The sequence below is a fragment of the Cornus florida genome, unplaced genomic scaffold (genome assembly GCF_030987335.1).
Source record: "Cornus florida cultivar Cherokee Brave unplaced genomic scaffold, ASM3098733v1 CherokeeBrave_3.0.0_Hap2_Chr04, whole genome shotgun sequence".
Taxonomy (NCBI): domain Eukaryota; kingdom Viridiplantae; phylum Streptophyta; class Magnoliopsida; order Cornales; family Cornaceae; genus Cornus; species Cornus florida.
Window position 1 is genome coordinate 57,578,527 of NW_026775574.1, and position 27,947 is coordinate 57,606,473.

The following is a 27,947-nucleotide window of genomic DNA, read 5'->3' on the forward strand; positions in this document are numbered from 1 at the left end:
AAAAAATATTTATCCGTAAAAACAGGGAAGAAAAAATGAAAAAAAATGATAGGGTCATTACAAAGTTCAAGCTATAAAATAAATTAAAAATTCATTTGCATACTTAGGAGTAAATACCTATTTCATGCCATATATGTTTATACTAAACATGCTCATGGATCCTAATTGCAGTGTATTAAAGCATGCCAATATATATATATATATAATAAGTTACGACTATATAAAAAAAAGATTAATCAATTTCTAACCTTATCCTGTAATTAATACTGTAATATATTAATACTGTAATATTCAATTACATATAAACTGCTTTACATTTCTAACCTTATCCTCCATTTGTGCGTGACCTTAGCCTAGGGCATCAGGCAGCTCCCACGTGTAAGGATTTGGCGCCAAAAATTCCCGCCTAAACAAAGCCTCTCTCTGGCAACTACTTGGGGGTGGTGTTTGTGCTATTGACGCCGCAATCTGGACAAAAGCTCTCCCTCACACACACAGAGGTTCATTCTCAGAAATGGCAGGGGAATCCTCAGACGGCGGGGAGCAAAACCCAACTCCATCGACACCCGATTCCCCCACCTCCGCCGGTTTCAACACCGATCAGCTTCCCTTCAACACCAGCCGCACCTCCGACAACAACTACACCGACGACGATGGTGACGATGACGAGGCTGCCGTCGATCCCCACATCATCGCAGACGATGACGTCCCGGTCGATGAAGAAGAAGAAGGCGAAGATCTCTTCAACGACAATTACATGGAGTAATCTTTGTCTCAATCTATGATTTATATGTGTTTGTGTTTATATATATATATATATATATATATTTAATATGATTTCTTCTATGTATTTGTGCAATTGTTTGTGCTGATTGGGGTTTTGGGTTTTGGTTGTTACTGTGAAATTGCAATCTATGAATTTATATGTGTGGGTATATATAATATGTTCTATGTATTTGTGAAATTGTTTATGCTGATTGGGGTTTTGGTTGTTGTTGTGACTTGGAAATTGTAGGGATTATCGGAGGATGGGCGAGCATGATCAGTATGAGTCGTTAGGGCTGGATGATTCCCTTGAAGACGAGAGGGATTTGGATCAGATCATGGCTGATCGGAGGGCTGCTGAGATCGAGCTTGAAGCGAGAGAAGGTCGCGTCTCACAGCGCAAGCTTCCCCAGCTTCTCCACGACCAAGGTGAAACCCTAGCCATTTATCAATTTCTCAATGCAATAATTTGAATTCTGCAAATATGATTGTCAATTGTATACATTGACTTTAGTGTTATCTTGTAGTTATGTTCCTTGAATATGTTTTATCATATCAGATAAAGTATTAGGCCTGATTTGTTAACTATGGGTCCCAATAAACTGACCAAATCAGTATCTAAAACCCAAATCTGTGAGAGCCAAATGTGATGATGCTTTTAAAAATTGACGATTAAATTAGTTACATGGCATATCTCATATATATTCCTATATGCCTATATATATGCGTTTACCTTAAGTGCTTTGTGACCTTTATGCAGTTCTTTTTAAGTTTTTAACTGCTTGATAGATCTTTTGCTTTCGGGTTCACTGTAATTTACCATTGTTGCAATGTCTTCTCTTAGACCCAAAATGTCCACTTTTTGAATACATATATATCTAGCTTGATCTTATCAATCTTTCCATAGCAACCGAAGTAGGTTACTAAGGGAGCGATAACAGGTGGTTGGTAGTTGCATTAAGAAATAGTATTATTGAGGTAAGCTTAGCTAACCATAATTTCTACATGCTGTATTCTCTATCATGGCTGAAACGATGATTTGGAATTCAGTGCATTTTTTGAGGTTGCCCGAAATTAGCTGTATATAGTTCTTAACTGTTAACAAACTCCATTAGTTTGCTTAAAAAATAATTCCTTATGATAACGATGACAATTGAGCAATGGGATGATAAAGTCTAAAATGCACGTCAAATTTATGTAAGGTTTTCTTGTTTCCATTGATACTATGAAAAGTATCTACTTGCAGTAGCTATGCCTTACAAGTTCCCCCACAAGCTCACACAGAAAAGAGAGAAAAAAGGAGAAAGTAAAATACAGAAATAAAGAACCAAAAAACAGAAGAACAACGAGATTACTGGGAAGTTATTTTGGTGGATGCTAGTATATTTGTATTCTCCAGGGCTATTGTTCTGTGAAGCTGTAAACTGGAAGCTGGGAAAACGTGTAATTATGCAGATTGATTACCAAATATGCAACAATCAGCTGTTGCAAATTAATTTCTTAAATATTTGAATCATTTTTGTTTTCTGGGAAGAAAATTATTATTTTTTTTTAAAAGAAAAAACTCTTTTATGAAATTAATTTTAGTTAATAATAATGACTCAATGAAGCTAAACGGTCATTATTAACATTTTAATTTTACAATTGTTTTTCATTTTGTTTATTGGGGGTACTGATAAGAACATCAAACAAACAGTACCTTTTCATTTTGTGAAAGATGCAACAAAGGGGTTTGAGTCTCTGCCTTACATTTGAAAAGGTGGGCTTGAAACAAAGGAACTAATTTTGCAGTTGTTTTGCTTATATATGTATGCACACATAGTAAAACAGGTGTGTGTGTGTGTGTGTGCATCATTCTACAAATTAGAACAGATCAAATTTTGTGGAATAGCTATAGTCTGTATCCAAGGTCCAAGATGCATGACATCTCCGATGAACATTAAAATCTGAACTTTAATTCACGTTTGTGTTTGTTAATTATGATTTGTGTCTAACTACAAATTCTATTGTTTCTTTCTATACTAAAATGTACTCATTGTTCACAATGGGATATAGAAGAAAAGTACTGAGGACATAATGATGCTCAACGTTATGATTTTGTTTGCAGATACTGATGATGACAACTATAGGCCTTCGAAAAGGACCAGAGCTGATTTTAGGCCTCCTGCCTCAGCAAGAAGCTATGACGATACCGATGCAATGCAAAGTTCACCTGGTAGATCACAACGAGGGCACTCAAGAGATGATGTGCCCATGACTGATCAGATGGACTATGATCCTTATGAGGTGTCAATTTTTTACTTAGCTCTGATCTTCAAAACATTCCATGGCATTGATAGTCCATTACATTAAACTTTAGGTTACATCATGGGAGAAAACTCCTAATTGATTGCCTTTTGTGCAGGATGAAAATGATGATGAGGGTGAGTTTGAGATGTATCGTGTCCAGGGAACACTTAGAGAGTGGGTTACTAGGGATGAAGTTCGCCGCTTCATTGCCAAGAAGTTCAAGGAATTTTTACTCACATACGTAAACCCAAAAAATGAGCACGGGGATTTTGAGTATGTGCGGCAAATAAATGAGATGGTATCAGGTAAGATATTTTGTTTTCTTGGCTTTTTTATGCTGTCTCTCTCTTTTTCTTTTGGGGGGTGGAACAGCTGGGGATTTTGCTACGTAATGCATGTAACTAGTCACTTGCTAAATGCATTAGTCTTTTGTGAAGCCCTAGTTTCTCTCTTTTGACAGTCAAAAAAAGAAAAAAAAAACAATTCATTTGTTTTGTGTGTTTATTGTCTTGACTCATTTTGGTTTGCAGTTAACAAGTGTAGCCTGGAGATTGATTACAAACAATTCATCTTTATCCATCCCAATATTGCGATCTGGCTGGCTGATGCACCGCAGTCTGTCCTTGAGGTTATGGAAGAAGTGGCCAACAAAGTTGTCTTTGAATTACATCCGAAGTACAAACAAATCCATCAAAAGATCTATGTTCGTATTACCAACTTACCAGTTTATGATCAGATACGCAACATAAGGTAACATTGACGATCTATTTCTCAAACGGAGTTGAGATTCTATAAATGTCTTTTGAAACTTACAGCCTTGCCTTGGTGCTTTTCAGGCAGATCCATTTAAACACCATGATTCGTATTGGGGGAGTTGTGACCCGACGTTCTGGAGTCTTCCCCCAGTTGCAGCAAGTAAAGTATGACTGCAACAAATGTGGGATGATCCTGGGGCCATTTTTCCAGAATTCCTATTCAGAGGTCAAGGTTGGCTCTTGCCCAGAGTGCCAGTCAAAAGGACCATTCACTGTTAATATTGAGCAGGTGAATTTTCTAATCTTATGTATTTTTCTGAAGCAGAAATTGAAGCTTTAGATATATGACTCACTCTTTGTCTTGCTGCAGACAATATACAGGAATTATCAAAAACTTACTCTCCAAGAGAGCCCTGGAATCGTGCCCGCAGGTCGACTTCCAAGATACAAGGAAGTGATACTCTTGAATGATTTAATTGACTGTGCTCGCCCTGGAGAAGAGATTGTAATATTCTCATCTTGACTCCTATATGTTTTCTAGTAACTTCATTTAAGGTTTACCCACCTGATATTTCTTTTCTATGTTTTATCTAATCCTTTTTAGGAGGTCACTGGCATTTACACGAACAATTTTGACTTATCTTTGAACACAAAGAATGGGTTTCCTGTCTTTGCCACTGTGGTTGAAGCAAATTATGTCACAAAGAAGCATGACCTCTTTTCAGCTTATAAACTCACCCAGGAGGACAAAGAAGAAATTGAGAAGTTGTCTAAAGATCCCAGGATTGGAGAAAGGGTAGTTTACTGAATACTTTTTTATCAACTATGCCCATGCTTATAGTTATGAAATTTCTTCCCAAAGTTTTTTTGATTAATTTTTTTCTGGTACATACTTTTGACCAAATTTCAAATTAATTTACTCTAATAATGAAACTTTATGTTGAAAAAATTGTGACTGAATTTTACAGATTGTCAAGTCAATTGCCCCATCCATCTATGGCCATGAGGACATAAAAACTGCAATTGCTCTGGCAATATTTGGAGGTCAAGAAAAAAATGTTGAAGGGAAGCACCGGTTGCGAGGAGACATAAATGTACTTCTTCTAGGTGATCCGGGCACAGCTAAATCACAGTTTCTCAAGTAAGAATTCCCAAATTAAATCCAAGACGTGTCTTATTTGGTTCCATAATGGTGATCAGTGTTATAATTACTTAAGTCTATTTTAAGGTATACTGAAAAGATTGGGCAGAGGGCTGTCTATACAACTGGGAAAGGAGCTTCTGCTGTAGGGCTTACAGCAGCGGTGCACAAGGATCCAGTCACACGGGAGTGGACACTTGAAGGAGGAGCCCTTGTTCTAGCTGATAAAGGAATCTGTCTTATTGATGAATTTGACAAGATGAACGATCAAGACAGGCAAGTAAAATTAGTAAATGGATGTGTGTTCCTTTGTACTATGTGTGTGGCTTTTTAAAACTTTATCAACTGGGCGTGGAATTATCCTTGCAGGGTAAGTATACATGAAGCAATGGAGCAGCAAAGTATTAGCATATCAAAGGCTGGAATTGTCACTTCTCTCCAAGCTCGTTGTTCTGTTATTGCTGCTGCAAATCCTATTGGAGGAAGGTATGCAAGAAAAAAAATCTGATTTAGTGAGGAAACAAAACTGTGGGTCTGTTTGCAATGTCCTGGATTGGTTTTGGCATTCTGATTCCGTACAAGGATTATCTAAGCAGTGACTACGCGGCTCTTAAATGTCTGTTTTATCATCTACTTTGTAGAATAGCATGCAAATTGTTTACCTGAACCTTGTTTTTCTTCTTTTAATGACATCTCACTAGTGACTTATGTGACTGACTGGTTTTCTTGTTTCAGATATGATTCCTCGAAGAATTTTTCACAAAATGTTGAGTTGACAGATCCTATTGTTTCTCGTTTTGATATCCTCTGTGTTGTTAAGGTTATTTTTCTGTATCAATATATGTTTCTTTCAGTTCTCATTACCATGATGTCTGTCTAATAAGGAAGGAAATTGGTTATTTACAGGATGTGGTTGATCCAGTCAAGGATGAGATGCTTGCAAAGTTTGTAGTTGATAGTCATTGTAAATCACAACCCAAAGGTGTTAATATAGATGATAAATCTATAAGCAATTCACGGGATGAAACTGAAGCCTTGGGCCCAAACACTGATCCCGAGGTCCCAGACTTGAGATCTTATCTCTCATTTGGTCACTTGTTAACATGCTTGAACTTGAATTTGTACTCCTAAACTCATCTAAAATTCTATTTGTCTCCTTAGATACTCCCTCAAGATATGCTAAAGAAGTACATAACTTATGCCAAGTTGAATGTATTCCCGAGATTGCATGATGCTGACCTGAACAAGCTCACACAAGTTTATGCTGAACTAAGGAGAGAATCTTCGGTAAGGATCTCTTTCTTCCTCGTTGATGGTTCAGTTATGGGTTAATTCAACACTTAGCTCGTGAAATATGACTTACCTGAATTTTGAGAATCTTTAGCATGGACAAGGAGTTCCTATAGCGGTCAGGCACATAGAGTCGATGATTCGGATGTCTGAAGCACATGCAAGAATGCACCTCAGACAGCATGTTGCTCAAGAAGATGTGGATATGGCAATTCGTGTCCTGCTTGACTCATTCATTTCAACCCAAAAATTTGGTGTTCAAAAAGCTTTACAAAAGGTACCAGAAGATCAGTACTTTGTCATTGTTTTATAGAATTTTTGTCATGTCCCTGCTGTGTATATTTTCTACACACACTAACACCAATGACTTGTTGGTAAAGGTGTGGGGTTGGCTCGGATGGTGGTTGAGGGTTCAAAACATGGATTGGGATCAACGGATTAAGAAAAAAAAAACTTTTATATCAGTGGGTTGTGCTTAACTGCTGCATGTTTGCTTTCAAATTTTGCATAATTTTTTCAAGTTGCTGTTACTACAAGATGCTTTATAGTACACGTAACAATCTCATCTTGTGAGATGGCTGTGGAAATTTAAATAATTAAAAGCTCAAGTATATATATAAATAGGATTTTATCATACAACTCTTTTGCAAGTGTTTGGATTCGACGGCTGTTATTAGTACTAATCTTCAGCCTACTTTCATGGCAGAAGTAGCGATGTATTTAAGAACAACCTTATAAGATTATATGGGTTTTGCAAGCTGACTTGCGAGCAATGGTTGTGCTAGTTATGTGGACTCATTTATTTGCAAGTTCTTTAAATTATTTGCCCTTTTGAGCTAAATTTCATTTCTTGATACTCTTTAAGAATTTTTCCTAGCTTAAAAGTATAAGAGCTTTCTGAGACTGATTCAATATAATTAGCATAGCTCAAATTGATTTTTTTCACAATTTCTAAAATGCTATTCCTGATTTTAAGAGTTCTCCTAGCTTAAAACTAAACCATCATTACGAATCGTAACTGGACTTGTTCATATCTGGATAATAAGAGTATGTGCATTTCCTATAAATCATAACGAGAATCTTCAAACTTTCATGCAAAATGATTAAGTGTTCACAGTTTACTTTGGGGAAAAGTGGGGGTTGACATCCATTTGGGAATCCTGATGCAGAGTTTCAGAAAGTACATGGCTTTCAAGAAAGATCACAACGAGTTAGTCCTCCATCTTCTTCGTGGGCTTGTGAAGGACGCTCTACACTTCGAAGAAATCATGTCTGGCTCCATTTCAGATCTCAACCGTATTGATGTGAAAGTGGATGATTTGCGGAACAAGGTAATTTATGCTTGCATTTCGTTTATTACTTGGTGACTGAGCTGCATGGTATCCTGATATATATAACTTTTGGCGACGGAATTTTTTTTCATGCAGGCACTGGATTATGAAATCAATGACCTGCAACCATTCTTTTCCAGTACTCTCTTCTCGAGAGCCAACTTTGAGCTGGATGAAGAGAGGGGAGTTATAAGGCATCACCTTGCAAGATAAAGGCTAGCATTAGGAACAAAGGGCTTGTAATGGCAGGTTAATTATTTATGTAATCTTGCATCAAACTACTCAGCAAATGATGTTTGAAGATCATTTAAGTAATGTGCTAACTTTATTTGGTTATCTGATTGATGTGTTTTGGCTGATCATGAAGTTAATAGAGAATTTAGTTACTGAGATAAATACAAAAGTGAAGTTTGGTTTATAATGTTTTGGGTTTTATTTTGGGTGATAGAAGATTATGAACCCATCACTAAAGCAGCTATAAGATAAATTTAGTATTGTTTTACAAGTTATTTTACTAGTTTGTGTGACAAACTTCAAAATGCTAGAAATTATTAAATTGAGCAACATAAAATTATTGAATTGAAAGGGAAAAAAAAAAAAAAAAAAAAAAAAAAATTTGGGGCATCGTATATCTGTGCATTATTCAAGTTATGTTGAAAAGAAAGGCTTTTATATTTGTTATTAAAGTGTAAAACACAATGTTTGGGTGTAAGTTAAACAAAATGAAATAATTGATGGGAAATGATTCTTCCAGTAAATATTATGCAACAAATAAAGAAATGGACTCTTTTGTTTACTTGTATTTAGTATATAGTATAACTTGTATTTAGTATATAGTATAAATAGTCAATTAAAAATTATTCAATTCAAGGCAATTTACTGGAAGTGTTCGGTGTGAGTATCACTACTCGTGTTCGGTGTGAGTATCACTACTCATAATTGACATTAGCCTGAACCTCAAATTCTTGACTCATGAAGTTATGCCAGAACCTTCATATTAGCGAAAGGTGCAATTCGAATACACACACTGATGCAGATAGATATTGAAAAAGCTACACTGAGAAGTAATTCACTCTAATTGGAGCGTTTCAATGACAAGTGGGACTATTTGTTTTAAAATCCCAACTGGAGTTTGTAAATTGAAATCCGAGTTTCATAACAAGTTCACTAAACAGACAAATGATTTGACAATGTAATAAGATTTGTGTTCCCTAAATTCACTCCTCCACTCCACTCCTCCCAAGAAGCAATAAACTAAAAATGCAATTCAATTCAATCTGATTTACCTACAACTGAGGAGATGTGCCTGTCTGCTTCTTGAAACATACCATTCCATCTTGAACTCAGATGGTATCTTCTGGACTCATCTCAAGCGCTGATTTTTAAGGCCTCGATGGTATAATTATGCAAGCAACTGTAAAATGAAAACAAGAACAACTAGAAATCCCCACAAGAGCAAGCTCCATCCTTAAAATGGTGGAAACAACTTGGATCCTTTATTATGATTTCTCGGCCTACTAGTTTAGAGATGACCTTCACTGAAGCATGGCAGCTGCGACAAACGCGAAGGTTTTTGGTCACACGTATTGTTGCCCCTGCTTGTGTACTGATGAGCCCCATCGAAATTGCCAGCATTTCACTGTGCCCTATGGGAACGCATTCTCGCTCTTCATCAACATCATGGAGACTAAAATCTGAAATAGGTTCACTACATTCATCCACTTTCTTCATCAAACTCTGTAATTCGCAATATATTCTCCCTGACCTCGGGTGGGATACATCCCCCGTCTCAAACACATGAATTTTGTTCCGAAGCTCTATCCAGCTATAAGCTTTTTTAGGTTTTAAACCCATGTCCCTTATAGTTTCTCTTACTCCATTGACCATGTCCCATTTTGCATTGTGAGCATACCAGTTTGACAGTAACACATAGTTATCTGCATTAAGAGGCTCCAAATCACAGAGCTGCTCAATGACCCGCTTTCCCGTGCTCTTGTCCTGGTGGATCCTGCACCCATCTAACAATGCTCTCTGAACCTCAGCATGCCGTGAAATCTGCCGTTCCTGAATAAAGGCTTTTGCCTCATCAAAAAGTCCTGCACGAGCTAGCAGAGCAACCAATAAAGCACAATGTGCAACCTTTGGTGTCCTTAGGCAGTTAAAGTAAAACCTTCCATTGTCAACCATGCGAGCAGTATAACAAGCATAGAGGACTGCAACATATGTGGTTTGATCTATTTCAATGCCTGAGGCTTTCTCCATTTCACGGAACAATTCAACTCCAAGATCTCCTCTTCCATGAACACTACAGCCCAATATCATCACAGTCCATGAAATTGCATCCTTGTCCTTCATCCGTGCAAATATCTTCAAAGCACATTCAATTGATCCTGATTTCACATACATGTCCATAAGAGCATTCTGCACTGTGAGATTCATGTGAATCCCATTTCTTAGCAAGCACGCATGAATTTCTTTTCCGTGCTTATGGGCTGCTATTCTTCCACAAGCTGGAAGGACGCTAGAGATTGCAGGTGCATCGGGTTTCATTCCCTCCATATTCATCTGCCTAAATAATTTCAAACTCTCATTGAATCCTCCGTTTTTCACATATCCACGAGCGATTTCAGTCCATGAAATGGCATCTTTTGATGTCATTCCATCGAAAACTGCACGGGCATCTCTTATACTGCCACAATCAAGGTACATTTTCAAGAGTGAGTTGCTCACCAATACATCAAACTCCAACCCACATTTCCTAGCAATCTGATGAGCATTTCTTCCCTCACGCAGTGATTTCAACAAGCCACAGGCACAAATAGCAGTGGTTAATGCCACCGGATCAATGCCAACCCCAGAGTCCACCATCTGATTAAAAAGATCAACGGCTAATCGGGGTTTATCTTCCTTCACAAACAAACCAACCAACAAAGTCCAACAAACTGAGTTCCTCTTGGGGGATTTATCAAACAGCCATTTAGCCGCATCAGCACCTTCAAGACGGCCATATAATTCTATTAGCGCCGTAGTTACATAGTCATCAGAAGAGAACCCGAATTTCAAAGCGTGCCCGTGGACCTGTTTGCCAAAGAAGAAGCTGCCCGAATGGCGAGAAGCAGCTAAAATTCGAGGCAATGTGTGCCGGTCAGGGCGAACACCTCGGAGCATCATTTGCCCGTAAGTCGACATTGCTTCGCCAAAATGGTTGTTGCCGAGATGAGTCTGGATAAGATTGTTCCAAGCAAATGTATCTGAAACAGGAATTTCATCGAACATTTGGTGGGTGTGCGCAGATTCCACGGATTTCACTACGGCATTGGGGAAGCAGGTAAGATGAATGAAGGGACGATTGAATTGGGTTGTTTGTATTGGTTTCTCAGTTCCGAAGAAAAACTTTATCTGCGTGGATGATGAAATCTTCACATCCATTTTTCAGTTGGGGGAGTACTTACTTTTTGTTTTTATAGTTGTGCTTTTGGGCAGCCCAAGACTGTTACCAATAGGAAATGAGTAGTTTAAACATCCTCAATGAAATTTGAGTTAGGGACACCATTCCCTGTTCACCACAGGCACAGAATAGGGAAATACAGATTTGGGTATTCAAGATTGGAGGTGTTAGATATATATATCTTTATATATGGGGCCCACATCCAATTATGTATGTTGAAAAGTTTTGAGGCTTATGGTATAAGCCTCTTCTTGTACTCGTTGCCCACGAAAGTTTTGCCTATAAATAGGCTTAATTGTGTACGGATGGTTTTGAGAAAAGAAAAAACAGAAAATAGCCTCTCTCTTTCTCTCACTCTAAAACTGTGTCTTAATTTCTCTTATATTATTACTCTCTCTCTCCCTATATATATATATATATATATATATATGCACATACACATATATTTATTACACGTTATCAGCACGAGCTCCATCCATTTCAGATTTGAAGAAAAAGTTTTCTCTCCCTCTTTCTCTCCCAACCATATATCTATGTTATGATATTAGTTTTGATGGATTGTTGGGTTGATTTGTTTTATCGAAAAAAATAATATTTTTGACTCCAAATGATAAGAAAATTTTAATTATAGATTATTATTCATTAAATAAATTTGTTCACTTAAATGATATATATGCTTACACTATGGTTGGTTCTACCACCTTTATTACTGATCCACTAATTATGATCGGTCTTACCATCTTTATTATTTAATGTTTTATGGCTGGTTTTACCGCCTTTATTGTTTAATAATTTATTTACTATGGCTGGATTGACCATTTTTATTATTTAAATAATTTATATTATGTTATTATTTCATTTAATGTCATTTTATTTTATGTACTATGCTAAATTATATTTTTATACTGTTGTCACATCTAGTTATGCTAAAAATGTCAAACTTTACAAAGCTGGAATTCGTGACCCAGGATATTTTTAGCAAAAATTATTTATCTTGGATTCTGGATACTCAGATCCATTTGGATGCCATGGGCCTTGGCGACACAATCAAAGAAAAAAATGATGCATCATTGCAAGATAAAGCAAAGGTCATGATTTTTCTTCGGCGCTATATTAGTAAGGAACTGAAAACTGAATACCTCACTGAAAGAGATCCACTTTATTTGTGGAACAATTTGAAAGAAAAATATGATCATAAAAAAACAGTCATCCTCCCAAAGGCCAGGGCTGATTGGCTGCAACTGAGGTTGCAAGATTTTAAAACTATGGCTGAATATAACTCTGCTCTATTCAAAATCAGCTCTACATTCAAATTATGTGGTGATACTGTAACTGATGAACTTTTGCTAGAAAAAACATTCACCACATTTCACGCCTCGAATGTACTCTTGCAACAACAATATCGAGAGCGTAGATTTAAAAAATATTCAGAACTGATATCATGTTTACTTGTGGCAGAGCAAAATAATGAGATTTTGTTGAGAAACCACCAGTCCTATCCAACTGGATCGACACCGATCCTTAAAACATATGTTGCCTCATCCCGTGGTCGTGGACGCGGACGTGGATGTGGTCGTGGTGGTAAAAATGGCCACAATAATGAATATGGTCGTGTTAAAAATAACTACCACAATAATGAATATGGTCGTGGTAGAAATCATTCTTATTACCGTGAAGGATATCAATCCTCACATTTTCATAATTAGACATCCACACCATATCCCTAAAGAAGAGATCATAATGAAATAAGACAAGTAAAAGGGAATGATGTGGCTCAACCTCCCAAAGCACATGATAATACTTGTTATCGGTGTGGCATGACAGGGCATTGGCAAAGTATTTGTCGTACACCTAAGTATCTGGCTGATCTTTACCAAGCCTTAATGAAAGAAAAGGGGAAACAAAAGGAAATGAATTTCCTTGATCATAATGAGCCAGTTGACACCACAAATCTGGAAATGAATTTCATTAATCATTCTGAGCCAGTTAACATCACAAATCTGGATGTATCAGATTTTTTTGAGAACCATGATGGAAGGATAGACTTCCTGATTGGTGATGGAAATGTCCACACCAATTAATCTTATTTTCTTTTCATATTCTATCTACTATGTTTTTATTTTCCTTGTATTAAAGTTTTTATCTTCTAGTTTGTATTAAAGTTTATTTTGTTATAAAAGTTTCTTTTCTGATAAAGAAATTTGTATGAATATGAATGGATCTGACTAGTTCCAAAATAAATGGAGAAGATATATGTCTTGCAGATAGTGGAACAACACATACAATCCTTCGAGATCAAAAATATTTTTCCCACTTAATTATGACAAACGTCAGTGTCAGTACCATATCAGATCCCACCAACTTGATTGAAGGCTCTGGAAGAGCCAACATCATTTTACCACATGGAACAAGATTACAAATCAATGATGCCTTATATTCTACAAGATCTCGGAGAAATCTGTTAAGTTTTAAAGACATGCGTCGTAATGGGTATCATATTGAGACCGCAAATAAAAGAAATGTGGAATATCTTTACATTACTTCCATTACCTCAGGCAAGAAGCTGATATTAGAAAAACTCCCTGTTTTCTCTTCTGGGTTATACTATACAACCATTAAGACAATTGAGTCAAATGCTGTGATCTATAAAAAATCTTGTGACCCAAAACTTTTTATACTTTGGCATGATCGACTTGGTCACCCAGGGAGTACAATGATACGTCGAATTATTGAAAATTCGCATGGACACCAACTAAAGGATAAAAAAAAAAAATCATCTTACCAAATAATCATTTATACACCGCCTGCTCACAAGGTAAGTTGATTATCAGACCATCCCCTTCAAAAGTCATTGTTGAGTCTCCCCCATTTTTACAACGAATTCACGAGGATATATGTGGGCCAATTCATCCACCCTGTGGACCATTTCGCTATTTTATGGTATTAATTGATGCCTCAACACGATGGTCACATGTTTGTCTGCTTTTTACTCATAATGCTACATTTGCTAGACTTCTTGCTCAAATCATCAAATTACGGGCACACTTTCCTGATTACCCAATTAAGATAATTCGTCTTGATAATGCTGCTGAATTTTCTTCTCGAGCTTTTGATGATTATTGCATGTCAGATGGAATTAATGTCGAACACCCTGTTACACACACTCATACTCAAAATGGTATGACTGAATCTTTTATTAAAAAACTTCAGTTGATTGGTCGTCCTTTGCTTATGCGAACAAAATTACATGTTTCTGCCTGGGGTCATGCCATTTTACATGCTGCATCATTAGTTCGTATACGACCAACTGCTTATCATAAGTACTCACCATTGCAACTTCTTTTTGGTCAATAACCAAATATCTCTCACATACGAGTTTTTGGTTGTGCTATATATGTTCCAATTGCACCACCCCAACGTACTAAAATGGGTCCTTAACGTAAACTTGGAATTTATGTTGGTTTTGATTCTCCATCTATTATTAGATATCTTGAAACCCTGACAGGTGATGTCCTTAAAGCACGATTTGTTGACTGTCATTTTGATGAGACTGTTTCCCACCATTAGAGGGAGAAAAGGCATAGCAGCAACGTGATCTTACTTGGAATGCCCTGAAATTGTCTCATTTTGATCCTCGTACAACCCAATGTGAACGAGAAGTTCAGAGGATCATTTACTTACAAAATGTTGCAAATCAATTACCTGATGCATTTACTGATACAAAGAAAGTGATAAAATCACATATACTAGCTGCAAATGTGCCAGCACGAACTACTGTCCCTGAGGGACCTTCTGTCAGTAATGTAGCAAATGTATCTAAAACACGCCTGAAGCGTGGCAGACCAGTTGGTGCAAAAGATACCGCTCCTCGTGAGAAGAAATCACAAAGAAAATTTGGCACTCCTGAAGAGGTCACAAAAGGAGCAATAGATATTATTGATCAATCTAATATAATAGCCTTTGATAAAGCAGAGGCTCTTGATGAGTCTCAAGTACTTAAAAATGATGAAATAATAAATATTGATGAGGCAAAAACAATAGATTTTGATATGGCCCTTGATGAGGCACATGCCCTTGATGAGGCAAAGGTACCTGAAAATGATGAGATCTCATTAAATTATGAAACGAGATGGAATAAAAATGAAATTGTTGTCGACAACATATTCTCCTATCTCGTTGCTCTTGATATTGATAATAAGGATCCGGAACCTCAAAACGTCGAAGAATGTCGACGAAGAAATGATTAGCCAAAATGGAAAGAAGCGATACAAGCAGAGCTAAATTCATTAGCTAAACGTGAAGTATTTGGAGCCGCAGTCCAGACACCTAAGGGTGTTAATCCTGTTAGGTACAAATGGGTGTTTGCACGAAAGCGTAATGAAAAAAATGAAATCGTGAGATACAAAGCTCGACTAGTAGCTCAAGGTTTCTCACAGAGACCTGGTATTGATTATGAGGAAACATACTCCCATGTGATTGATGCACCTACTTTTAGATTTATAATACATTTGGCAGTCACAGAAAGATTGCATATGCATCTAATGGACGTGGTTACAACATATTTATATGGATCAATAGATAGTGATATTTATATGAAAATCCCAGAAGGATTTAAAATGCCTGAAACAAAACCACGTAATATGCACTCGATAAAATTACAATGATCCTTGTATGGATTGAAGCAATCTAGACGAATGTGGTACAATCGCTTTTGCGATTACTTACTCAAAGAAGGGTATGTAAACAATCATATTTGTCCATGCATTTTTATTAACAAATCATAATCTGGTTTTGTTATTGTTGCAGTATATGTTGATGATCTGAACCTTGTGGGAACATTGGACGAGATCGAAAAGAAGGCCATTTATTTAAAGAAAGAATTCGAAATGAAAGATCTCAGAAAGGCAAAATTCTGCCTTGGGTTGCAGGTTGAACATTTTTCGAACGGTATTCTCATCCATCAATCAACATATACATTAAAGATTCTGAAACGTTTTCATATGGATAAAGCCCATCCATTGAGCTCCCCAATGGTTGTCCGATCACTTGACATCAAGAAAGATCCTTTTTGTCCTCGAAAGGATTATAAAGAACTCCTTAGTCTTGAAATGCCCTATCTTAGTGCGATTGGTGCTCTTTTGTATCTTACAAATTGCACAAGACCTGACATAATTTTTCCAATCAATTTATTAGCAAGGTACAGTTCTGCACCAACTCGCAGACATTGGAATGGAATCAAACACATATTGCAATATCTTCGTTGTACAACTGATATGGGATTATTTTATTCAAAAGCATCAAATTCTCAATTAATTGGATATATAGATGCCGGCTATCTCTCTGACCCACATAAAGCCTATTCACAAACAGGATATGTGTTTACCTGTGGCGGCACAGCTATATCATGGCGATCTATGAAACAGACAATGATTGCCACTTCTTCAAATCATTCTGAGATACTCGCAATTCATAAGGCAAGCAGGAAATGCTTTTGGTTGAGATCAATGATCCAATATATTCGAACAACATGTGGTCTCTCATTAATAAAAGAAAGCCCAACAGTATATGAAGATAATGTGGCATGCATTGCACAGATGAAAGAAGGGTATATTAAAAGTGATAGGACCAAGCACATCTCACCAAAATTCTTTTATGCACATGAACTCCAAAAAAAGGGTGATATTGATATTCAGAAGATACGTTCATGTGAAAATCTAGCAGATCTATTCATTAAAACGCTTCCAACTACAGCATTCAAGAAGCTGGTGCACAACATTAGAATCGTCAACTCAAGGATCTTCAGGGTTGATTTAATGAGTGGGAGCAATTGATCAAAGAGATATTGGCATGCTGTACTCTTTTTCCTGCGTCCAGGTTTTATCCCACTGGGTTTTCCTGACAAAGTTTTAATGAGACAGTTTTAATCTATGTAATACCATTTTCAGATACATAAGAATACTGTACTCTTTTTCCTTCGCTAGGGTTTTGTCCCACTGGGTTTTCCTTAACAAGGTTTTAACGAGGCATATTCTTAATGTAGGTGCAGTGGACCCCAAGGGGGAGTGTTAGATATATATATATCTTTATATATTGGGCCCACATGCAATTATGTATGTTGAAAAGTTTTGAGGCTTATGGTATAAGCCTCTTTTTGTACTTGGTGCCCACGAAAGTTTTGCCTTAAATAGGCTTAATTTTGTACAGATGGTTTGAGAAAAGGAAAAAAGAAAATAGCTTGTCTCTTTCTCTCTATTCGTTCTCTCTCTCTCTCTCTCTCTAAAACTTTGTTCTAATTTCTCTTATACTATTACTCTCTATATATATATATATATACACACATACACATATATTTATTGCAGGAGGAACATTTGTTAACTCCATTTAGATAACTAGAATGGAAACAAACAGTTTTTACCTGATAAAATTATGAATTAAAAGAAAGGGTAAACTTCATTTAAACCCCTTCAGGTATGTCAGTATGTTAATGGGACCCTTGTACATTTGCATAATTTTAGTCAGACCTCTTGTCAGACATTTTCGCCTAGTACTATTAACAAAAGTAGTGCATTGCAATTGTACCCTCAATTTTTAATATAATATTTGTTTGTGCTCTCCAAACACACATAATCTAAACTCAATTGATTATCTATTTCCAACTATATATCTATGTATGCTAGAATGGATGATTCATGTGCTTTTCTCTAGATTTAGTGGAGTTTATACATGTCTATGTGTATGAATGAAGTTAATCTAGTGATGATCAAAACATAGTGCTTAATTGAACACTCTTGTAATTTATTTGATGGTTCATACTTGTTTCTTGATAGATTGTGCCACACCTTTAGCTTACTTAGTTTAATTTCCATGTCTTTAGTGTAGATGTAGTGTAGTGGCGTGGATAATCTATTCTTGTTCCTTGGTGTTCCATACTTATGAATGCAAATGGTGTATGCTTCTAAATAGTTATGTGTGCATAAATTGTGGTTTCATTGAATGGATTTTGGTCTCATTTGATAGGTTGTGCTTTCCATTTGAATTGGCTAGACAATCTATACTTATTTGTCATCCATGCCTAGTTTTAATTAATGTCACACACACACACACAAGTTACAATTCAATTTCCCCCATTGATATACAATTGCTAGTATCTAGTGAAGTCAAGCTTAGTGGTGAGCTCTAGTACCCCAAGTCTTTTTCCCTACATTCTAAATTGTTACCTTCTACTTGCTTTAATTTCAATTGCATTGTAGTTCAATCAACTAGACAAACCATCTTTTGATCATTTGACCTACTAACCCTATACATTGTTTCCATTGCAAGCACGCCCACAATCCCTTGAGACGATCCTTACTCACCCTAGCTATATTTTTAGTTAAAGGTAGTAGTGGCTTTTATAAATTTAAAACTTGGCCACATTGCACATTCACACTCTTAGTGCATCTTTAAACGTTGGTGCCCGCGACAAACCCAACAAACACCATTGTATAACTATCACTCACACAATTACAAAGAGTGAGAATGTTAACATCAATAAACCAAAATCAAGATATGAGACAATATAAAGATCACAAAAAAATTGATTAAAGCATTGAAACACAAATTGACTTGGTATACCCAAGTTCAATCCTCCAAATTATATAATCTATACACAAATATAAAATTCCCAAATTGAAGGAAAAAGGATACAATTGCATGGCTTAAGGCTTCATTCAAGCCCTAAGAAGGAAGCTAGCTAGCCATGGAGATGGTGATGATCATCTATGAAGCTTCAATCTTCATCTCCTAGCACTGCCAAAGCTTTCTTCTTCAATTTTAGAGCAAACCCTAAAGAGAAAGTGTAGAGAGCTCAAGCCTTGGTCCCAAACCAATCCCAAATCAAGTCTCCCTACAAAATTACTTGAATTCTCTATTTATAGTTGACTCTTGGGCTACAAAATGGACAGAACCCGTACTTAAAAGTCATCAATTAAGTGCACCAAGGAATCCCCTTCAATAGAGCTCAAGATCTGAAGTTATAGCCATTTTTCCATGAATGCGTTCAAGATCCACAACCGAAATCCACCAAATGCATGCAAGACCGGTGTCAAAATGTTCCCCTTGGCAAGATCTACCACTTCTCTAACTATGGCTTCTCAAGAATTCTTCTCCTTCACGAAGAAATCTTAGAGAGAATGTGAAAGAAAAAAAGAAAAAAAAAATGGGGGAAAAAGAGTGTCGAGAGAGAAATGAGAGTGGTGAGATGATGGTAGGTGGTGACTTTAAGGCTTAATTCTAGCCTTCTAAATGAATGGCCCAAAATGGTCCTCCATATTGACTAGCCCATTTACCAATCTAGCCTTCCTTCATTAAACAAACCAGCAACACATGCCACATAATATCTCTCCCCACTAACCTACATATATACATATACCTATATGCATATAAAAACACACCAATTTCCAAACAATTAAATAAATATATTCAATAAAAATAATCAGGTCCCACATAGTGCGTAAAACGATGCACGAAAAATAAAATAAATGAAATAACAAAAAATTTAGAAAAATCCGGGACATTACAGTTGTTGCTGAATTACCATTCTACCCTCGAGACCTGTTGAGTTGTAGAATGAAGCTTATTGAAGCTATTTGATGTTTTGAGCTGTACAACCACTCTTATCATGTATACTTGAATATTGTTGTTATTCATCTTTTATATTGTATTTGGTGAGTTGTGAGAGCTTATAGGGTCCAAGCAAGATTGCTTAGGACAGGGAGAATGCTTGCGAGCAATGTGTTGAGCTAGTGTTTGTGTAAAGGCTGTGAAAGCTAGTATTTTAACTTATACAAGGGTGTGTGTAGAGTATGCGATAGCTGAGTGTGTAATTACTTGCATTCAACTAGTAGAACATTATTGGTTATGCCCAAGAACCAAAGTTTTTCCATATTGAGAGGGTTTTCCTTGTAAATATTGTGTGTACTTGGTTACTTGATTAAAGTTTTCAACCTACTGCATTGTATCTATTGTTATTAACTAAGATAAAAGGAAGAAGTTTATAAAAGGACCAATTCACCCCCCCCCCCCCTTAGTTCCTCAGAAATTCACATGTCATCTGTGATACAATTTTGCTAGCAATGCCTTATGTGTTAAATTGAACTAACTTATATGTAGATATTGTCATTCTTGAGAATTTTTATATGTTTTAATATGAAATTGGTGAAATCTATATATATGAATTTAGCTTTCATGATGACAAACATGCTAAGTGTTTGTTGAAATTTTTAAATGAAGCTATGTGTTGAGGTTTGATTAGTGAAAGCGTGTTTATAGTGTATATATTGGGATTGATAACTATTAATCTGAATTTAAGCATGGGCGTATCATATACATACATCACATGCATAGGGTTGGTGTGAGGATGAGGTAGAAAGTTATGTGCGAAACAGATTTTAAGAAGTTATAGATGAATTTTCAAAGTTATGAAAGGATTTGGGGTAAACGGGAGACAAGAGGTTGTCTTGTTCCAAGAGTGTGATTTGGGATAAATGGAAGACGAGCGGTAACCTTGTTTCCAAAATTGTGGTAGCTAGGCCCTAAATGGTGGTGAGCGGTGGTCTTATGCCAGAAATAGCTAGCCCGTGTTCCAAATAGTGGATGAGCGGTGGTCTTGTGCCATTTAGAGTTGATAGATTTCGGTGTGTGTATGTGTGAATGAGTTGGGTTAGTTGGAGGAGTGCGGTTGCATTCATGGCAAGGTTATAGGTTTGTTTAGGAAAAGATCATGGCATTCAGCATAATCATTGTGATGGACTGGTGTGTGTTTATGTGGTTTTGATTCATTATTGTCGATGTTATTGTTGGGGACATTCGACAGGAAAGCGGTAATGGAGAACGCACCCCTACAAGCAAGATTGTTGATGTAGCTTCCCTTGGTTTCTCTTTTTTGTATAAGACTCGTGTAGGATGGACACCATTCCATGGAGACCTTCTATTTTGTGTTTTGATGTAACTTTGTTATAAGTGGCATAGTTGTAGTTTTCAAACTTGTATTTATATTCTTTTGATGACTATGTGTATCACAGACTATATGTAATGACCTTCACATTATTTTGTAAATGGGAATCTAATTAATGAGCCTAGCTATACTTTTGTGTATGATTATGTAAATTATCCATATGAATCAAATAGATGATTATCAACATTTCTATCATCTAATTATATGAGTTGGGACAGGTTCCATATGCTACAAGTGACCATTCCCTCATTCAAAGGCAAAAATGACCTAAAGGAGCAATTATATGAAAAAACATGCATGTTGTTGAATGAAGTTAAAATGCTATGAATGCCATGCTTGAAGCTAAATTATTCAAAATGCCATGTTTGTAGTTATTTTCTCCAAAATGTTATGTTAGTGATCATTGTGTTTAAGAAATGTCATGTTCATGTTATAGTTGTATAGTAAGTGACATTGAGGTTAATTGAAGCAATTACATTCATATGCATGGCATGACGGGGGAAAGATGTGAAGAGAGGGGAATTAGGCCATCTTGGAATGGTGAGGAATTTGAATAGGATTTGATAAGATAGCCATCTTAGGATGGGCAGAAAAGAGAAATTTTAGAATTGGACCAGGTATCGCGAGCCCAGTGCTAACTCGACCTAGAGTGGGTGCGGTCCAGTGTAGGACGTGAAAAAGTTGATACTAGGCCTCAAAATGGCCAAGAGGCTAGGGATGGTGTCAATCCTAGCTCGGTAAAGCAGATTAGTGTAGGTGGAATTTGGGACCGGTAAAGGTCAAGTTTGGGGTAGGTTGAGACCAAGGTTGGGATAGTATGAGGCATTACAATGCATCATATGTATACTCGTGTTGAAATGTTTAAATACTATTGTTGAGGTTGATTCATGAATTAAATGCTATGATAACCCCAAGTATGATCCTAGTTTTCCTTTATCACATTTGTGTGATGTGTGGCTCAAGGGAGTCCAAAGTTGACGCCTTAGGCTACTTTTACTGAGCCTCCGTGCTTACCCCTTTCATTAACATTTTTCAGGTTATGGTGGAGTCGTGGTTGATGACGGATCCTCATGAGCATAGTTAGGGTTAACGGAAGCTTACTTTGATTACTTTTGTATCAAATGCATAGTTGGTGTAAATTCTTGTAAAGCATTGTAAATTCGACAAGGGTCTAAGTTTGTAAGTTGTACTTAATTGGACCACTCTTTATGTATATTGAGCTATAAGGAAGCAATGTTATGAATTTGAATGCTAATAAGTATATTTGACTCTATAAATGATATATGATATTTTATTGTCGATGTATAAATTTCATCCATTAATGTACTCGAGTATATAACCATAATTCAAAACAATTTTGATCCATGAGAATTAGTGCTTCAAATGAACCAAGTTGTTCATAAACAGCTTGGGCTCCACTCGGGCTCATTTAAGGCTCGTTATATTTATATACATAATACATAATATATTATATATACATGGTTTTATTATAGCAGAAGTACCCAAAATAAAAAAGAACAAATTACAAACCTATTGGCTATTGCACACCTGTCAGTTGCTCAAAATTTACCTTATCTCTTCGAAATCTTATCTCTTGGAAATCTCCACGAAGCCTTTTATTATTCTTATCTCTTTACTGAGTTGACTCTATCTCCATCTCCTAAAATAAAATTCCCTTATTCGTCTATCTAAGACTCCAAGTCTCCAACGAAGACGATTTATTGTGAGGCCTCTTCTTCAGTTCTTCAATTCCTTCTTCTAGAGTGAGGGCAAACTTATGAAATTGTGAGGCCTAACTTATGAAATTACGAGGCCTCTTCTTCTAAAGTCCTTTGGGGATAATTGGTTGCGTTACCTGAAGGTTGACAGTTTCGTCTCGATCTAGACACCAGCAAGATAAGTTACTGAGAATTTTGGAACAGATCAAAGAAGCTAATCTCGTGGTGTCTCAAGACATCAGAGGATATTGAGGTTGAATCTTTGCCTTTGGTAAGAAACATTAATTTATTTATTTATTTATTTTATTATTCTTTATTTTTTTAGGGTGTGGATTCAATCGTTTGTTTATGAATCTATGATTATATGTTTGGTTGTTCTCTCTCTTGTTAAATATCTTCTTCTTTTTTCTTGATATACAACTCTGTTACCGATTTTGCCAATATATGTTATTCATCATCTCTTTAGGTTTAAGTTCTACTATCTCTTTAATTATATTATATGTTTGGTTGTTCTCTCTCTCCTGTTAAATATCATTTTTTTTTTCTTGATATATAACTCTGGTACAGATTTTGCCAATATATCTTATTTATCATCTCCTTAGTTTTTTTTTTTTTTTTTAATATATAGCTATGTTAAATGAAAATTCAGATTTCTCTTCGAATTCTTCAATATCAGATTCAAAGAGTATAGAAATGGATAGTAAAAACGAAATGCCAAAAGGCCAATTGATGAGGTTAATGAATTGATTGATGTTGTGGTCAGTGAAGAAAATCCATTTCAAACAAATAAAAGAAAGAAAACATCTCATATCTAGAATAATTTGAGATAGTCACAGAGCCGGATGGCAGTAAAAAAGCAAAATGCAAATTTTGCAAGACAAAGTTTGCTACTAGGGTAAGGGGTCCTACAACTCATCTTATTAGGCACTTGAACAAGTGTCCACAGTCTACTGGTTGATAAAAAACAAAATGTTCTAAGTGTAGGAAAATGAGGATTAGGAAGTGAACCAAATATTGCAAATTTCAAGTATGATCATACAAAGGTTAGAGAAGCTGTTACGCACATGATACTCGTGCATGAATATTCATTTAACATGATGGTGCATGAATTTTTCAATCAGTTCATGAATACGGCTACCCCGCATTATCAAAAGATATCGCGTACTATGGCGAAGAATGATTGTATGGCAATTTATGAGACGGAGAATAAAAAGTTGAAAACAGCATTTAAAAGTGTTAACAAAGTCAGTATCACATTAGATTTTTGAAAGTCTGGTTAGCAGATTGGTTATATGTGCCTTACAGAACATTTTATCGATTCTGAATGGAAATTATAGAAGAGGATCTTGAATTTCTATGATGTGTCACCTCCTCATACTGGCATTGTCATATCTAATACTATTTTTCAATGTCTAATTGATTGGGGCATTGAAAATAAAATATCAACAGTTACTTTTGACAATGCAAGTAATAATGATGCAGCTATCATGTACGTTGTTGTGCACATTTTTTAAACCTCATGGTGCAAGATGGGCTTAGTGAAATCCAGAATGAGATTGAAAATGTTCGTAATAGTGTTAAATACTTAAATTCATCGGAGGCACGGCTTCTCAAATTCAGTGAGATTGTGAAACAGTTGCAATTGCCTTCAAGGAAGTTAATTTTAGATGTTCCCACACGTTGGAACGCAACATATGCTATGTTACATGCGGCAATAAAATTCAAAGAGGTGTTTTCAAGATATCAAGATAGAGATCCTAGTTATAGATGGTTTCCTAGTTTAGAGGATTGGAGGAGAGTAGAAGAGGTGTGTCAATTTTTAAAGGTTTTCCAGAAAGTGACAAACACCATATATGGAAGTGTGTACCCAACTTCAAACATGTTTCTGCTTGAATTGTGAAAGATAAAAGAAGCCTTGAGTGAAAATTCATTGGATGAAAATTATTTATATGCAATCAATGGCCAACAAAATGAAAGAAAAGTTTGACAAGTATTGGGGTGAATGCAATCTTTTGATGGCAATAGATGCAATTTTGGATCCAAGGTACAAAATGGTGCTTATTGAGTTTTGCTTTGCAAAAATACATTCTGAGCTAGAAGCATAAAAAAACATTGACATAGTGCGTAAGGCATTATATGATCTATTTAAAGAGTATATAGATACTTATACTTCCACCAACTTAGAGCAAGGAGTGAATGTAACAATTTCAGCTACTGATTGTGAGGCTAGTCACACTTCTAAGTTCAAAAGTAAAGGAAGGCTTGAATTTGATCTTTTTGTTAGAAAAAATGAGTGTGTCTAGCCTTCAAAATCTGAATTGGACATGTATTTAGAATAAGGTGTTTTCATTTGTCATGGTGAGATAGATCACTCTTTTGATGCAATGGAATGGTGGAAAATCAATATTATCAAATTTCACATTCTATCCGAGATGGCAGTTGATATTTTGTCAATTCCTATCACTACAATTGCTTCTAAGGTTGCTTTTAGCACTGGAGGTAGAACTATAGATCCATATCGTGTATCATTATCTACAAAAATGGTGGAAGCTTTGATTTGTGCTGGCGACTGGGTATGTTCTATTCATGGAGTGAAGGAAGTATTAAATGTAAGTATTTATGAACTTTCTAATATAACTTCCGTTCTCTTATATTTGAAATTCAATTGAAATGATTTTTGTTTTTTATTTTTAATTTTTAAAGAGAATAACTAAAGATATGAAAGAGATAAAACTACCTTAGTCATTCCACGAATCATGATTTCTTTTGGTAAGTATTTTGTTTTCCCATTTGTATAAATTACTAACATACTTAACTAAATTATAATTCTTAATCTTATTTTATTTCATTTATGTGTAGGTTGGAGCTTTTTGGTGATTTTGATTTTAGAAAAGAGAAAACCTGCATAATATTGTTATATGATCCATTTTGGGCAGTCCCTTAACCAGAAACTATTTCTTTTGGTAAGTATTTTTTTTTTTTTTTTTTCCCATTTGTATAGATTACTAGCATACTTAACTAAATTCTAATTCTTTATCTTATTTTATTTCATTTATGTGTAGGTTGGAGCTTTTTGGTGATTTTGATTTTGGAAAAGAGAAAACCTGCATAATATTGTTATATGATCCATTTTAGGCAGTCCTTTGACTGGAAACTAATAGTTTTGGCTAAATTTTATAAATATATGATTAATATGAAATTAGACCAGACTTTCAGTTTTTGCTCAAATACCACCTGCTCTCTCTTGTTTGCCACATTTTAATTATATCACTTGTATTCTTGTTCTTGTGGTCCAATGCTACAACATTTATTAAGAAGTAAGTTTCTATTACTTTTCTAGTGCTATGGTTGAGATTTTGCTAAGTTGTATGTTTCATTTATTGTTATTCTGAATTCATAGGCTTTCTAAACTCTTTACAGGTCTTTTTCACATATTCCTGAAGTTCATCTTCTAGAGAATCCATTCCTCTAGGTTGTGTCTTCCTTGAGGATTGAAATTAACCGATTTTTTTCTATGTTGCTTGACATTGATTGCATCTGAAAGAGATTTGAAGAAGTTTCTATCTCTATATTATTGCTATTTACTTTTTTATTTTTAATATCTTTTTTCCCCTTTGCTAGTCATCGTTGTATTGGTAGGCTGCAGAATCGTTGCAGTGGTTATTCTTCTTCAGTTAATCTGCAATGATTCTTTCGCAGAAAAATATACCTAAAAAAGCAATTCATGATAGTAATAAATCTTTGAAAACAAAGATTATGAGCTAGGTCACGTTGAAATGGTGTGCGAAATGCAATGCGAGAAATTGGATAAAGTAAAGAAAGTTAATGAACATAAACATAACTCAAAACCAATAGGAAGTTACTAATTTTTTTACTTAGAAAATTTTACAAAGTTGTGATAATTAGTTGTCGGTGTTAGGAGATTTTTTATATTGATTAAGAGATTGAGTTGTGAAATATTACCTTCTTCCACGGATAAATTTAGAAATTGTTTATTTTGTACTAGCTCCTGCCTCATAGATGTGATGTCTCTTTCTTATTTAAAGAAATACTATCGAAATTCATTTTTAATTATATTTAGTTCTAAATTTCTAAAAGTCTAGCCCTAACAAATGTATCTCACATATTCATCCAATCATGGTTTCTACTGTGATTAGGCTTGGATTATCTTCACACCTATTATGGTTGTGATGATCATACTTTAAGGGTTTTCTCATATACTTTGATGATTTACTATAATCTTCCACTATGCTACTTTTGATTGCAGAAGAACTGAATTATTTTGTTCCCCATTTGCTCCACATTTGGTAAGTTAAAGTTGTACTATATTTCTTTGTATTACCTTTGTACTGAATTTCCTTGCAGTAGGTTTCTTTGTATTGCCTTGTATGGCTAACTATGGCACTACCAAGGAGAATGCTCCTTAGGAAGTGCTGGATTGACTTATAATGTATATATTTTTTCATTTTATAAAGCTTACCCATTTAACAAAAAAAAAAAAAAATGTATCTCACCTACCTAAAATAGTACCTATTGATGTACACATATAAAGGTTTGTGGGTTCTGTCAATCGGGGGAAATTGGTGCAACTTCTTGACACTATTTTATATAAGTAATGACATAAATATTTTGTAAATTTTTTTTCTTACATTGAATACATATATATTTCTTATAAATGTTGTACTATGTTTTGATGACCATAATTTTCAATGAAACAGCTTTCGTATTGCTTCATACGATGCATACAAAGTATGAGGACCAAGTTGATCACTTTGTAGAAAAGACAAATATTGAAATCAAGCAGCAGTATGCAGTTTTTGATGCCAAAGTTGTGATAAGATTCCAAAAGGGCCATTAAATGACAAGAAAAAGGCTTAAGATAAGTTGATGTTTCCTTTCTGGTAGACAATTGGGTGGCTGTGAGTTTTTATGTATGTTTGCCTGGAATATAAGTTTTCAGTCTTGTTTATGATGTTTCTAGTAGTTGGGTTCTCACTTTGGATGAATTTTTACTTTCCTAACTTGTTTGCTCGAATCATTTGCAACTATAGTTTGTACTCTGTAGGTTTCCTTTCTGGTAAACACAATGGATATTGTAATGACACAAATATAGAAATTTGTTGTTATTGTTATTGTATTTTTTTGCATGATAGTGTGTTGTCTCATTGTGGCCCGTAGAATACTAATTAATTTTGAATTTTATTTTTATTTTTTTT

At 35.5% G+C, this 27,947-nt stretch overlaps 2 protein-coding genes and 1 pseudogene across 2 annotated transcripts; 2 read left to right on the top strand and 1 right to left on the bottom strand.

Moving 5' to 3' along the window:
- Nucleotides 1-385: 385 nt before the first annotated feature.
- LOC132303307 (DNA replication licensing factor MCM2) lies at nucleotides 386-7,928 on the top strand. The gene is made up of 17 exons (XM_059800526.1): nucleotides 386-762; nucleotides 1,016-1,194; nucleotides 2,873-3,051; nucleotides 3,170-3,359; nucleotides 3,585-3,804; nucleotides 3,891-4,098; nucleotides 4,180-4,314; nucleotides 4,414-4,605; nucleotides 4,778-4,950; nucleotides 5,038-5,226; nucleotides 5,320-5,436; nucleotides 5,686-5,770; nucleotides 5,857-6,009; nucleotides 6,112-6,237; nucleotides 6,335-6,517; nucleotides 7,410-7,571; nucleotides 7,668-7,928. The coding sequence occupies exons 1-17, from the start codon at nucleotides 515-517 to the stop codon at nucleotides 7,782-7,784; spliced, it is 2,856 nt and encodes a 951-aa protein (XP_059656509.1). The 5' UTR covers nucleotides 386-514; the 3' UTR covers nucleotides 7,785-7,928.
- Nucleotides 7,929-8,612: 684 nt separating this feature from the next.
- Nucleotides 8,613-11,254, bottom strand: LOC132303308 (pentatricopeptide repeat-containing protein DOT4, chloroplastic-like). Its single transcript, XM_059800527.1, has one exon. It carries the CDS (start codon nucleotides 10,998-11,000, stop codon nucleotides 9,009-9,011), a length of 1,992 nt encoding a protein of 663 aa, XP_059656510.1. The 5' UTR covers nucleotides 11,001-11,254; the 3' UTR covers nucleotides 8,613-9,008.
- Nucleotides 11,255-25,163: 13,909 nt separating this feature from the next.
- On the top strand, nucleotides 25,164-27,609 carry LOC132305009 (reticulon-like protein B2; annotated as a pseudogene).
- The last annotated feature ends 338 nt before the right edge of the window (nucleotides 27,610-27,947 follow it).

Coding starts and splice junctions, on each gene's coding strand:
- LOC132303307 (XM_059800526.1), top strand. CDS start 515: ATGGCAGGGGAATCCTCAGACGGCGGGGAGCAAAACCCAACTCCATCG. Junction 763..1,015: donor TTCAACGACAATTACATGGA/GTAATCTTTGTC, acceptor TGGAAATTGTAG/GGATTATCGGAGGATGGGCG. Junction 4,951..5,037: donor GCTAAATCACAGTTTCTCAA/GTAAGAATTCCC, acceptor GTCTATTTTAAG/GTATACTGAAAAGATTGGGC.
- LOC132303308 (XM_059800527.1), bottom strand. CDS start 11,000: ATGGATGTGAAGATTTCATCATCCACGCAGATAAAGTTTTTCTTCGGA.